The sequence below is a fragment of the Scardinius erythrophthalmus genome (genome assembly GCF_964197995.2).
Source record: "Scardinius erythrophthalmus genome assembly, chromosome: 10".
Taxonomy (NCBI): domain Eukaryota; kingdom Metazoa; phylum Chordata; class Actinopteri; order Cypriniformes; family Leuciscidae; genus Scardinius; species Scardinius erythrophthalmus.
Window position 1 is genome coordinate 6,699,754 of NC_138230.1, and position 14,636 is coordinate 6,714,389.

At 37.9% G+C, this 14,636-nt stretch overlaps 1 protein-coding gene across 1 annotated transcript in view; it reads right to left on the bottom strand.

The window, feature by feature from the left end:
* Window positions 1-6,693: 6,693 nt before the first annotated feature.
* Window positions 6,694-14,636, bottom strand: part of osbpl10a (oxysterol binding protein-like 10a) — a 31,609-nt gene continuing 23,666 nt past the window's right edge. The window contains exons 7-13 of the mRNA XM_081375996.1: window positions 13,278-13,408; window positions 12,681-12,824; window positions 11,704-12,154; window positions 10,165-10,351; window positions 8,590-8,772; window positions 8,261-8,414; window positions 6,694-6,906 (exon numbers count right to left, since the gene is read on the bottom strand). Coding sequence (XP_081232122.1) covers window positions 6,862-6,906; window positions 8,261-8,414; window positions 8,590-8,772; window positions 10,165-10,351; window positions 11,704-12,154; window positions 12,681-12,824; window positions 13,278-13,408 — 1,295 coding nt within the window. The 3' untranslated portion in view covers window positions 6,694-6,861. The remainder of the gene's footprint in view (window positions 6,907-8,260; window positions 8,415-8,589; window positions 8,773-10,164; window positions 10,352-11,703; window positions 12,155-12,680; window positions 12,825-13,277; window positions 13,409-14,636) is intronic.

The following is a 14,636-nucleotide window of genomic DNA, read 5'->3' on the forward strand; positions in this document are numbered from 1 at the left end:
ATGCATAAGTTTAGACACCCATGCTAAAGTTGACTAAAAAGAGGAATAAAAAAAATCATCTTTTGGAAATTGAACTTAATGCCTTAATTAAAAAAATTAGGAAAAATCCAAACTTTAAGGACACCAATTTTCTTTGTGAATGAATAATGTATCGTAATTTCGTAAATAAATTAATGTTCTTCCTTAAAATACAGGGTGCATAAGTCTGGACACCCCTATGTTAAATTCCCATAGAGGCAGGCAGATTTTTATTTTTAAAGGCCAGTTACTTCATGGATCCAGGATACTATGCATCCTGATAAAGTTCCCTTGGCCTTTGGAATTAAAATAGCCCCACATCATCACATAGCCTTCACCATACCTAGAGATTGGCATGGGGTACTTTCCATAAGATCATCTCTCAATGCAAATCAAACCAGCTATTAGGCTAACTGAAATAAAACCATGCCAATCCTATGCCTATGGGAATTTAACATAGGGGTGTCCAAACTTATGCACCCTGTATTTTAAGGAAGAACATTTATTTATTTACGATACATTATTCATTCACAAAGAAAATTGCTGTCCTTAAAGGTTGTATTTTTCCTAATTTTTTTAATTAAGGCATTAAGTTCAATTTCCAAAAGATGATTTTTTTATTCCTCTTTTTAGTCAACTTTAGCATGGGTGTCTAAACTTATGCATAGCACTGTATCATAATGTCATAACCCCTATATTCCATTAGCTTCATTTACAAATAAGAATATTATGATAAAACCCCTGATGTTTTTGTATACAGTAGGTTACAGTGATATGTGATTATGAATTTTGCACTGCAGTTCAGCGGATCCTCACTAGAGGCCGCTATAACCTCAACCCAGCCGAGCAGATCTGGAAAACCAGGTAAACAATGTGGTGAAAGGGTATATTTATATGTTATTTGGTTTTAAATGCTTGACTTTTCACTAGTTTTGAATGTCAGAGGAAAAATAGCCTACAACACTGTGACTGCTGAGGCAGGTTTATTTGAAACAGAAATTTAAAAAAAAACATCTCTGGTTCAGCTCCGTTTACACATTGTCTGATTCAACAGCGTTTAGAAAGACTTTCTGTAAATTATTTACTCTGAGAAAAGCAAGGCATGTGTCATGTTTATTTCAGCACCGATATGAACAGTTTACAGTACGAGCTGCAAAAGGAGCTTCATTTTGATGTGTGTAAAAGCGCGGTCACATTTGCCATATTAGCGGAATTTCGCGGGCAAAAATAGATCCACTGTGTATAAAGCACAGCTCAAACAGAACTCACTTTCTAAACAAATAAGTTCATGTTGGTCTGCGGGGTGAATTCAAGTCACCAGCTTTAACATTTGCGAAATCTGGGCAATTTATTTCGCGAAATGCGAGAGAACCGGTAGATGTTCTCCGCTTAATAATATAGAATTCATAGACAATTGGAAAAGTTTTTGGGGCAAACCTGACCTGTTGAAAAGAGATGGTATTCATCCCTCCTGGGATGGTGCTGCTCTTCTCTCTAGTAATATGGCTCATAGTCTTAGAGCTCAAACATGACAATCTGGGGCTCAGGTCAGGAAGCAGACAGACTGGCTAAACCGACTGTCTGCTAGCGGCCTCTCGTCACCAAGGTCAGATAAATCCAATCACATAGAGCCTCTTTCACCTAGCTATCATCATATAGAGACTGTGTCTGTTCCCCGAATTTGGAAATCCAAAAAACGTTTAAACCCAACTAAGGTTAAAAATTTAATTGATGTTCAACAAATAAAAAAACAGCTATAATACAGATGAGCAAATGCTAAAGCTTGGGTTGCTGAATATTCGATCGCTTACTTCAAAAGCACTCATTGTTAATGATATGATTTCAGATAATAACCTAGATGTGCTGTGTTTGACAGAAACCTGGCTAAAACCAAACGATTACATTACTTTAAATGAATCAACCCCGCAAGATTACTGTTATAAACATGAGCCTCGTCTGAAACGCAAAGGGGGTGGTGTTGCTGTAATCTATAGTAATAGTTTCAAAACCACTAAGAAATCAAGTTTTAAATATAATTCTTTTGAAGCATTGGTGCTTAATGTAAAAATATATAGTGTAAACGATAAATCACGTTTGAGATTTGTGCTGGCTACTGTATACAGGCCACCAGGGCACCATACAGACTTTATCAAAGAATTTGCGGACTTTCTATCAGAATTAATATTGACTGCAGATAACGTACTAATTGTTGGTGATTTTAATATACACATCGATAATGAAAAAGATGCATTGGGATTGGCATTTAAAGACATTGTAAATTCAATTGGAGTTAGACAACACGTGTCAGGACCTACTCATCGTCGTAATCATACTCTAGATCTAATATTATCACGCGGAATAGATGTGGATGCCGTTGAAATTCTGCAGCAGAGCGATGACATCTCAGATCATTATCTAGTCTCGTGTAATTTGCATTTAGCCAAGGCTGCAAAGCCGACTCCGTGTTTCAAATATGTGAGACCTATCACTTCTGCTACTAAAGATTGCTTTATTAATAATCTTCCTAATCAGTTTCATCATCTCAGCATCTCAGATAGCTTAGAAGAACTAGATATTACAACAGAAACGTTTAACTCTCTCTTTTCCAGCACTTTAGACACAGTTGCTCCGTTGCGCTTAAAGAAGATTAAAGAAAATAGTCCAACGCCGTGGTACAACGAGCACACTCGGGCCCTTAAGAGAGCAGCCAGAAAAATGGAGCGCAACTGGAAGAAAACAAAACTAGAGGTATTTCGCATTTCATGGAAAGAGAGCTCAATTACTTACAGAGAGGCTTTAAAAGCTGCTAGATCTGCTTATTTTTCAACCCTATTAGAAGAAAATAAACATAATCCTAGGTATTTATTTGAAACGGTGGCTAAACTAACGAAAAATAAAGCTTCAAGCACCGAAGTTTCCAAGCAACACAGCAGTAATGACTTTATGAACTTCTTCACTTATAAGATTGATAATATCAGGGACAAAATTATAACTATGCAACCGTCTACTACAGTATCGCATCAGGCAGTGCATTGTAGTCTCCCTGAGGAAAAATTTGATTCATTCGTTGCTATAGGAGAGGAAGAATTTACTAAACTCATTAAATCATCTAAATCTACAACATGTATGTTAGACCCTATACCGACTAAGCTACTGAAAGAAATACTTCCAGAGGTCATAGATCCTCTTCTTAATATCATTAATTCGTCTTTGTCTCTAGGATACGTACCAAAAAACTTTAAGCTGGCTTTGATTAAACCGCTTGTTAAAAAAACGCAACTTGATCCTTCAGAATTAGTCAATTACAGGCCGATCTCGAATCTACCTTTTCTGTCAAAGATATTAGAAAAGGCAGTATCCTCACAACTGTGTTCCTTTCTTGAAAGAAATGATATCTGCGAGGATTTCCAGTCCGGATTTAGACCGTACCATAGTACCGAAACAGCTCTCGTTAGAGTCACAAATGATTTGCTCTTATCATCCGATCGTGGTTGTATCTCTCTATTAGTGTTACTCGATCTTAGCGCTGCATTTGACACCATCGACCACAACGTTCTTTTAAATAGATTAGAACATTATGTTGGCATTACAGGAAATGCACTAGCATGGTTTAAATCATACTTATCTGACCGTTATCAGTTTGTAGCAGTAAATGATGAGATGTCTCATCGATCACAGGTTAAGTATGGCGTACCACAAGGCTCAGTATTAGGACCGCTGCTGTTCACTCTGTACATGCTACCATTAGGAGATATCATTAGGAAACATGGAATTAGCTTTCACTGTTATGCTGACGATACTCAGCTCTATATTTCTTCAAAACCTAACGAAACTTATCAATTCACAAAATTAACGGAATGCATAGCGGATATAAAAAATTGGATGACTTGTAATTTCCTACTTCTAAATTCTGAAAAAACAGAGATTCTAATTATTGGACAAAAAACTTCCTCACGTAATAATCTAGAATACTGTCTAACACTTGATGGCTGCTCTGTTAAGTCTTCGTCGTTGGTTAGGAACCTGGGTGTGCTCTTTGATACCAATCTTTCATTTGAAAGTCACGTGTCTAGTATCTGTAAAACTGCATTTTTCCATCTTAAAAATATATCTAAATTACGTCATATGCTCTCATTGACAAATGCGGAACAATTAGTTCATGCGTTCATGACCTCAAGGCTAGATTATTGTAATGCTCTACTGGGTGGTTGCCCTGCACGCTTAATAAACAAACTACAGCTGGTCCAAAACGCAGCAGCTCGAGTTCTTACCAGAACCAGGAAGTATGACCATATTAGCCCAGTTCTGTCAAAACTGCACTGGCTCCCTATTAAACATCGCATAAATTTTAAAATATTGCTGATTACTTACAAAGCACTGAATGGTTTAGCTCCGCAGTACTTGAGCGAGCTCTTAACGCATTATAGTCCGTCACGTCTATTACGATCTCAAAATTCCGGCCAGTTGATTATACCTAGAATATCAAAATCGACTGCTGGCGGTAGATCCTTTTCCTATTTAGCACCAAAACTCTGGAACAGTCTTCCTACCATTGTCCGGGAAGCAGACACACTCTGTCAGTTCAAAGCCAGATTAAAGACACATCTCTTTGACCTAGCTTTCACATAATACATTATAGACTTCTATAATTTAATGTTATGCTGCATAGATTAGGTCAGCCGGAACCGGGAACACTTCCCAAAAATCCTGATGTACTCGTTACATCATGAGAAGAATGGCATCTACGCTAATTTTAGTGTCTGTGTTTATCCCAAGGTTTTTCCTGCAGCCTGCCGGATCCAGGCCGTATCCAGATCTGACGAAGGACCTTCACCTGCACCGATGACAACGCAGTGCTGAAGTGCCAACTAGTCTCTCCCTATGGAGGATCCCACTACCACTCTACAGATAAGGCGTTGTCGGGAAAATTCGTCTTGCGGTCCTACCCCAAAGCAACAAATAAAATAAAATTCCTTATCAAAATTTATAAGGAAAGACAAGTATTTTGTTTAGGCTTGGCTTGTAGGGATTTCCAAACCTGCGTATATTCTAACGCACATAACTATAGAACCCATTCTAAATGCGCATGTGACCGCCATCAGCGTTTCTCACAGGTTCGCGTTTAAAGTCTGTGTAGAGAGAATGGTGTCGTCTTAGCGGCCCCTAATTTAATAACAAATGATCATTGCGACGGAACCAAATCAATTAAAACTAACTTTAGATGGAAATAACTTAACTCTGCTGTAAAGCCGAAACAATCTCTGTTACCTTAAATTATACGCTTATCTCTGTAAAGCTGCTTTGAGACAATCTACATTGTTAAAAGCGCTATATAAATGAAGATGACTTGACTTGACTAGATGTGACCGGGCCTTAAAGGGACAGTTCACCAAAAAATTACCATTCTCTCATTTATTACATCCTCACGTCGTTCCAACCCATAAGACTTATTTTCATCTTTTTTATTTTTTTTTTTTTTTTTTTTATGAGATTTCTGTGCCCTCCATTTAAAGTTTATCCACCCCAAACTCTGACGCTTCAAAAAGTGCATAAAGAGATCGTTTATTTGAGCTTCTGTTCATTAAGGTTGTGATTTCATTAAATTTCTTTATGTACTGAAGATTAACAAAAATCGTATGGGTTTAGAACGACATGAGGGTGATTAATTGATGACACAATGATTATTTATGGATGAACTAACCCATAGACTCATCAGAATAGTCTTTAACACTTCTACAGATTTATCCAGAATATAATACAGTACTGTCTCTTTAAAAAATTTAAATCGTGTATCATACAGCAATTACTGCTGGGAACTTACAAATCAAATCAATGGACTTCACATCAGTGATGCTGTTCATATAAAGTCACAGGATTGAATGAAGGCCTCGATTAAAAAGTGCATCAGAAATCCTTTACGGAAGAGTGTAAAACCTCTCGGGTAAAATCTCATTTAATGGCCAATTAGTTCTAACAATAGTGTTCTGTCACAAAGGCTTTAGGAGTTAGCGGTGACTCATGGAGAGGATTTTGATTGGCCATTTAATCAGCTGACTGACCACTAGCTCACCTGATCAGCGAAAACACTTTTCATTCCTGTAATCTCTGTTTCATGTCAAATATCATCAAACATCTTGACAAATATGTCAAGATCACGCGCATATTTCACCCCAAAATACTGTTTCGTTTAGATCTTCTTAACTAAAAATATACATTAATACATTAGGATTTATTTCAAAATAAATATACATTGTGATAGTATTAGTAGTATCAGTACTAGTTAATGCTGATTTAAATAAAATATTATATTACAATATTTTTTTCTGTAATGGAGTAAAAAAATACGATATTGCAGTTATGACAATTTAAGTGTGAAATTCAAAATGTAACAAATCTTATATATGACATATATATTTATTATATAATTACTATATAATTATACTTTATTATTTAATTTCTTATAGATTCTTATTATCTCTTGATTTTGGGGTGAAATATGAGCCGGTTTAAGATCTAAAGCATGAATATGAACATCTTGCCCATATTGTTAAATGCGTTAAAATCATCTAATGGCAGATCACATTAATACTGTGTACATGTTATATGCACAAAAACTCTGTTAGATAATTGTGAAAAATAATATATAATTTATATAGTGTATAAAAGTCTATTCTATGATCCAGGTTTTCATATATACACATTGGTTTACAGTTTATACAGTGTGATGCATTATAATGCATGATAACCCAGTCTGTGTTTTTTGCTGTTTGTCTTGATTCCCTGTGTTGTTCTGATCAGCGGTCGGCCGGTCGGTCGTCTCTCTCCTGTGGTTTGTAGTTTATCTCAGTCTGTTTTCCATAGTGGGTTTCTGTAGACCCATCCGTCACCCTGCACACACACACACACACACACACACAGATTCACACAATACAACTCCAGAAAAACTGTTAACAATAATTTCATATTAGAGTGATAAACACCACAATCTAAATGGCCCCCTTTTTTTCTAAGTAGCTTTTTAATATGTTTTGTTTACATTTGCAGTTTGTCACATTTCAAACTATAGAAGTTTGTTTCCACCATGAATAAAAGTGAGTTCATAACTCGCAAATCTGACTTTATTTCTCGCATTTGCATGTTTATATCTCACAATTCTGACTTGTTTTTTCTTAGACTTGTGAGATATAAATATGGATGCACCGATATGAAAATTTTGGCCGATACCGATAATATATTATAATATACCGATAATTCTTTTTATTTGAAAGCCGATATATTGACTGATAAATCTAAATCCAAATTTTTATATAATTTTTGAGAGCCTGATTACAAAAAAAAATCCATGTGTCCACAATTATGTTCTCATTATAATTTTATGTAGCCGATATGACAGACTTGCACTGCACATTATGCACTTACCTATATTTTCCTTTTTGAAGTGATTTCAGTCATATTTCAAACAATTAAAAACCATGCAACTGAAGTTTCTCAGCTGAAGGAAATAATGCATTATTTATCGGCTTTAATATATTGCCCAAATTTTCATATCGGGTCAAAAACAATAAAAAACGAACATATATCAGCCAATACCGATATGGTGGCAGATATATCGCGCATCCCTAGAAACAAACTCAGAATTAAAAAAGGTAATTGCAACTTTTATTATAAGGGTATGTTTATATGACAAAGTGCCAAAAACGGAAAGGTTTTTTTTTTTTTCGTTTTTGAAAAGTTTTGCATACAGACGACAACATTGTCAAAATGATCCCCGTTCACACGGATCCGCGAAAATGACTAAAAACGCTGTATTCTGCTGCCAGGCCAGTAGATGGCGATGTCACTTTGTAAAGAAACAACTTCACCATTTTCACAAATTGGCGTTTTTATAGTTTACTTAAAAAAAGACAATAATGTTAGCGTTTAAAAAAAATTGCACTTTGAAACCCGTTTTCAAAACTTTTAATTTTTCAGGCCCCCAAAACACCGTTGTCTTGTAAATGAACAACCAAAACGATAAAAAAATTTCTGTTTTTAGTTTTATTGTCGTGCAAACGCCCCCAAACACTTCTGAGAAAAAAGTCAAATTTGCGAATAATGAACTTGCAATTGCAAGTTATAAAGTCTGAATTGCGAGCTGTGAACTCAAACAGTTTTTTCTGTAGTGTAAATAAGCGTCCATATCAAACCCAGTTCAGTCTGTCACACGAACACGTTTCTGAGTCGTTCTGGGTCATGAACGCACCTCTTTGCTGAAGTATTTGGGTTTCCAGGGCATGTTGTTGGTGTCTCTCTGTCTCTCGTCGGATCGCTGGGATTCCTCTAACCGATGCTTGTGTTCAGTGGCCAGATCAATGTTTCCTTCCTTCAGAGCCGCGGTCACGTGAGACCAGAGACGCCTGAGCTCAAACACACACACACAGACCAGCAGAATATCACAACTAACATACACAAATTAAGAAAACCATATATTCATAATTCATATTCGCAATAATGTTTTTTTGAAAGGAGTATCATCAGCTCACCAAGGCTGCATTTAATTTAGTAAAAAACAGTAATATTGTGAAGAATCACCTGGACTCGCGCCGGCCCTGTTTCTCCACCGGGCGAATCATCTTCCTGATAACGGGCAGTTTGTTGGTGTCGATCACTTTGGTCTCTCCGCTGCTGTATGTGAACTCGAGCGTCCCGTTCCACTCGCCCTGAGCTTTACAAACAACCGTCCCGCTGGAGTTCTGCTTCACCTCTGCACTGACCCTGAAAAACACACACACATTCATCATCATCATCATCATTATCACAATGAGGTTTCTTTACAAAAATAAATGAAGAAATCATGTTTACTTAATCAGTAAAATATGTTACTGCGAATATTATTGTTACTTGTTCATCATTGTGTCAGTGTTTTATTCGCTTCTTTACACGAAGAACAACAAAGTGATGAAACGCATTTGTCCGCTCAGGGCCACTGTAGAAACGTGGATGTAAGGAGACCCGCGGTGTGTGTAGAGAGAAACACTCATTCTAAGCTAATAAAAACATAACGGTTCATTACAGGGATGGAAATTAACTTTTTTGTCAAATTCTACCAGCCACTCAATGTTTTTACCAGCCACTTTCTTGTTTTTAACCGACAATGTGTAACTACAAGATCTACAATACCTAAAGGGATACTCCACTTTAAAATGAAAATTCTGTCATCATGTACTCACCCTCATGTTGTTTCAAACCTGTATGAATTTCTTTCTTCTGCTGAACAGAAAGGAAGATATTTAGAAGAATGTCAGTAACCAGACAGTTTCTGGTCTCATTGACTTCCATAGTAGGAAAAAATGGAAGTCAATGAGACCAGAAACTGTCTGGTTACTGATATTCTTCTAAATATCTTCCTTTCTGTTCAGCAGAAGAAAGAAATTCATACAGGTTTGAAACAACATGAGGGTGAGTACATGATGACAGAATTTTCATTTTAAAGTGGAGTATCCCTTTAAGCAGTTTATTTAATCTCAAGTCTCAATGAAATACTGACATTTTCTCTTTCTCTCTTATACACTCTTTCTCTCTTATATATATTTCTCTTTTTTATCTGGATGTGGCATTTGGATGATTCGTGGTATTTTATGGCTTCCAGTTTTACGTTTTTAGTCCCAACAATGAAACTATTAGGCCCTGTTTACACGAGAACGCTCGCGGGTGAAAACGTACAAATATTTTATCAGATGTGCCTTTCGTTTAGACGGCGACGGCGTTTTTGGAGCTTAAAAACTCAAAAAAGTGAAACCATCCTCCAGAGTGGAAATCTTAAAAACGCTCCACCGTCGCGTTGTCTCCTCTAAAAGTGTCCGCCGTCCGTGTGAAACAGTAGGCTATGCCATTTTTATTTACCCGCCACGGTGGCCGGTAGGTGAAGCGAGTTTACCCGCCACAACACAAAATCACCCGCATTTGGCTGGTGGCGGGTGCTAATTTCCATCCCTGGTTCATTATGTAAGGTCTTTATACACCACTAAAAACATAGTTATGGATATGATATTGCACACTTAATATTACACACTGCACCTTTAAGATTAAGAAAGTTTCTCACAGACTTTGTGGTGACATTCATGCGTAAATCCGATCTTTCCGACACGACGTGAGTGCAGCACCGACCTGTGAACTTTCCCCCCGTAGAAGGGTTTGGTGTGAAACGTGACGCTGGCCGAGTATCCCGTCTGTGCACAGCTGATGGAGACCTTTCCCCCCAACTCCACCCACGGCACAGTGATGATGGATCGAGCGAACGCACTCGGGAATGTAAACACGTACTCCTCACCGTGATCCCGCAGGTGTAACACACCTGATGAGCAAAGGTACAAACTGCGTAAAACAAAGACTGAACATTTTTGTGTGATGTGTATAGAGGTTAGGTCACCATGACATGTTCCTGGATCAACATATTTTGTTGATCCTGGAATAACATTCCTGTCCCATAATTTAGTCCTTACCCTATCCCTACCCCTAAACCTAACCCTACCCATAACTTTTCCCTAAAATCAGAGGGAAATGACAGGTGAATAACACTGATGTTGAAGCGCCTCACCCTGGGTCTAAGCCTAAACTTGACATAAACTGTAAACTTGTCCCTCAAATCTGATTGGTTGATTGGAAAGTTGTCCCAGGATCAATAAAGATGTTGATCCGGGAACATGTGGTACTTGGTGAAATCACGTTCACCAGAGGTTATGCGTGTGACGTCACTTTCACCGTAGTGGCAAAAGTGCCAGCATTTGTTTTCAGTGCTGTGAATGCCACGAAAAACACACAAAACACATCTAAAACGGGAAAAAGCTTTGAAATTGACTGTATAAATAGATTTGACAAGAAATCTGAGGTATATTTGTACAGACTGCCGAGAGCTGCAGAACAGAGAAGCAAATGGATCGCTGCAATTCATAGAAACAACTGTGGATTTGCAGTTATCATTTTGTGTCAATATGCTGAATTTAGAGGTAAAATCATACCCTATATATTGTATTGTTATATATTGCATTGATAACTCCTCAATTAAATATTTACCATCGTATATTCTGCATAATTGGATGTTTTTAAATAAACACCTATAGATTAGACCTACCTATATTGTATTTATATAAAGCGTTCACAGGCAAATTTGTTTTATGTATTTCCTCGACGTTGAAATCAGGCTCATATAAATGTCAGGAGACAGATTCCTGCTGCATGTCAACATGGATCACTGGATCTTTGGTAAGTTACAAGGAACACTATATCGAGCCCAACCTTTAATTTAATAATCGTTTGTTTTACTCCTATTAAATCCAGTCACACATCAGCTCTTCTGCCACTGTCACTGACGTCAATGCATTCCCTCTATTGTAAAGATTCTTGGTAACACTTTACAATAAGGTTCATTAGTTAACTGCATTAGTTAGCCTAAACTAATAATGAACTGCACTTATACAGCATTTATTAATCTTTGTTAATGTTAGTTTCAACATTTACTAATACTTTATTCAAATTTTGTTAACATTAGTTAATGCACTGTGAACTAACATAAACAAAGTTTGACAAATACAGTAACAAATGTATTGCTCATCGTTAGTTAATGTTAGTTAATACATTAACTAATAAACCTTATTGTAAAGTGTTACCAGATTCTTTTATTGACTAGATGAAGAGAGCGTCACCAACCTTCTCCCACCATGGAGACGCCGACTGACATTCCCATGAACTTGCTCTTGGTCCAGATGTGTGCGTTGACACACATGCCTCTCTCCTCGCACTCACAGTAAAACCCCGACACTGGAGGATGATGGGAAACCTGCTCCGCCACAAAACGCACCCTGTAATATTCTGACTCCGCCCCCGCCGCCTCCTGATTGGTCGCATGAGTCACACGTTCCCGAGGAACCTCCCACGAGCAGCAGAAGGTCTCGCCCAGCACAGGGTTGTAGGGCTTCTTGGCGACGGCGCCCTTGCGTCCTTCATGGAAGGCGGTCATATAGTACTCGACGAAACGCACCATACGCTCCTCCGGCGTGTTTCCCGCAGAGATGGACAGGAACAGGTCCGGGTGCGCCATGAAGTTAGCGTACATCTCCAGCAATGAACGCTTCTCGAGGATGAATGTGGGAAGAACAACCTGCACAAACCACACAGAGAGACTCTGTAAAGTCAAATGAAACTCTGATGTTATCTGATACTCATGTGTTGTGTACCGTTGTAATCAAAATGATTAAACCCCCATTGCGAATCAGGTTTATTGGCAAAATTTGCAGGCTGTTTGCAGTGAACAAATCAAACAAACGTAATTGAAATGTTTCAAGTGGTTTCCCCAAATTCAACTGAAAATGCAACTTTTAATGACTTCTGCAGTCTCAAAAGTCTTCACCCCCTGTATAGATTCCCTCACAACAGCACAAATCTGCAAAACAGGTGTTGTCTCACTAATCAAGGGCTTCATTAGTACCAACAGGTGTGCTTGAGCTAGAACACATTAAATACCTGAACAGGCTAGGTTTGTTAAGTGTCTGCATGTTAGAAATATGGCTAAGTCAAATGGTCCAAAAAGTTAAGAGAAGATATCAGTACAACCTGCACAAAGTACACAGAGAGTAATGAAACTCTAATGTAATCTGATCCTCGTGTGTTCTGTATGTCATCCGCACCCGTGTGAGGTCCATGCCGAGTTTGAGCTGAGACAGCAGATGCAGAATAACACTCCTCTGGTCCTCCAGCACACCCAGATCTTCTTCAGAGTTACTGTCTGAATCCATCACCTCTTCCTCAGGAGGAATCAGCTTCATCCCCTCCGGCTGCAAACACACAGTCAAGAAGCTACAAAAGCTTTCTATTTCAGATAAATGCTGCTCTTTTGAGCTTTCTATTCATCAAAGAATCCTGAAATAAAATTTTAAATAACTGTTTTCAACATTGATAATAATGGGAAATGCTTCTTGAGCATCAAATCATCATATCAGAGTGATTTGTGAAGGATCATGTGACACTGAAGACTGGAGTAATAATGCTGAAAATTCAGCTTTGATCACAGGAATAAATTACACTTTACTATATATTCACATAGAAAACATCTGGTTTAAATTGTAATAATATTTCACATTACAGTTTTTTTTAATCAAATAAATGCAGCCTTGGTGAACAGAAGAGACTTCTTTTAAAAACATTAAAAATCTTACCGATCCCAAACGTTTGACTGGTAGTGTATATGCATTATACACGATGTCTCAGACAGTGTGTGGTCTCACCTCAGTGTTGTGCGGCAGGTTCTTCTTCCTGAGGGAGGGCGAGGGCTCAGTGGAGCTCAGGGTAGCAGCACCACCGTTCCTCAGGGCTTCTTCTGAGGGCGACTTCGCGGCGGTCCATACAGGAACATTCACTGCAGGAATGAAGAGCACATGACCAGCGGTCAGCAGTTACACATCACGCTTAAACTCAAAACCAGAGCAATTAGTGACAGAGTTCAGTCCGTCAGCGCTGATGCTGAAAACACCAGCGTAAACCAAACCTAATTTAGCTGGAACTGCATGACCAGTGGAAACCAGCAAACACCTTATAGCCAGCTTTTTTTCAGCAGAGGAAGGAATCACATCACTTTCAATACAAACATGTGCTGCTGCTTTAACCTCCACATGTATTAGCAATACCAACATGTTATTTGTTTTTTAGAAACATAACAAATTAATTTTATATTAATTCAACACTTCGGAGGGTCTGGCAGCCGTTCTGTGTGTTGTGAAAAGATGTGTTAAGCTCTTGTACTGATGCACAAACATCTCATAAATTGGTTTTGTATCAAAGCGTCATCAGGGCTGGATGAACTTGGCTTCTGCTCTCATATTTCTGATAACAGATGTCAAGTTTTCCTTACATTCAGACAGATTCAGCCATGTACAACTTATCACAGAACTGAGATAGTAAGACAGTAAAGATGCATCAAAAAGAAAACAGTGCATCAAACTGGACCTATTCAATTTTCTTCAAAAAGTCTCTTTCCAGGAAGTAAAAATGAAGATATTATTAACAAGGAAGTAAAAATTAAGGTGTGTTCGACTTGAAGCGGCACTGCGCAGACCGATCAGTGTATTACATCAATGTGATAATCTCAAGCCAACATAAATCTTAAAATATATTCATATAGAAAACAATATATATATATATATATATATATATATATATATATATATATATATATATATATATATATATATATATATATATAAAAGCAGAAAATAATGTAGGGCAAGACCCACTACATCAACACTAAATCTGACAGCATCAAGCATCACTTCAGATTAATTTTTAATTTCCCAAACTGCTGGGGGAAAAAATCCTCATACAGACCATGCAGAGAAACATCCATGCAAACATGAAACAGAATATGTCCAATGTTCTGACTGATCATTGTGATGAAAAGCAAACAGATCATGCAAACAAAACACAAAATATGTTTTTACCTGATTGGCGTTTCCCTCGTTTGGATCTGCAGGCCCCGCCCCATCCAAAGCACCGCCCCTTTACGAGACACGCCCATTCACAATCCCCTGTCAGAGCCCCGCCCCCTCATTACATATAGCTAGCCCCTAATAGACCTCAGTCAGAGATCA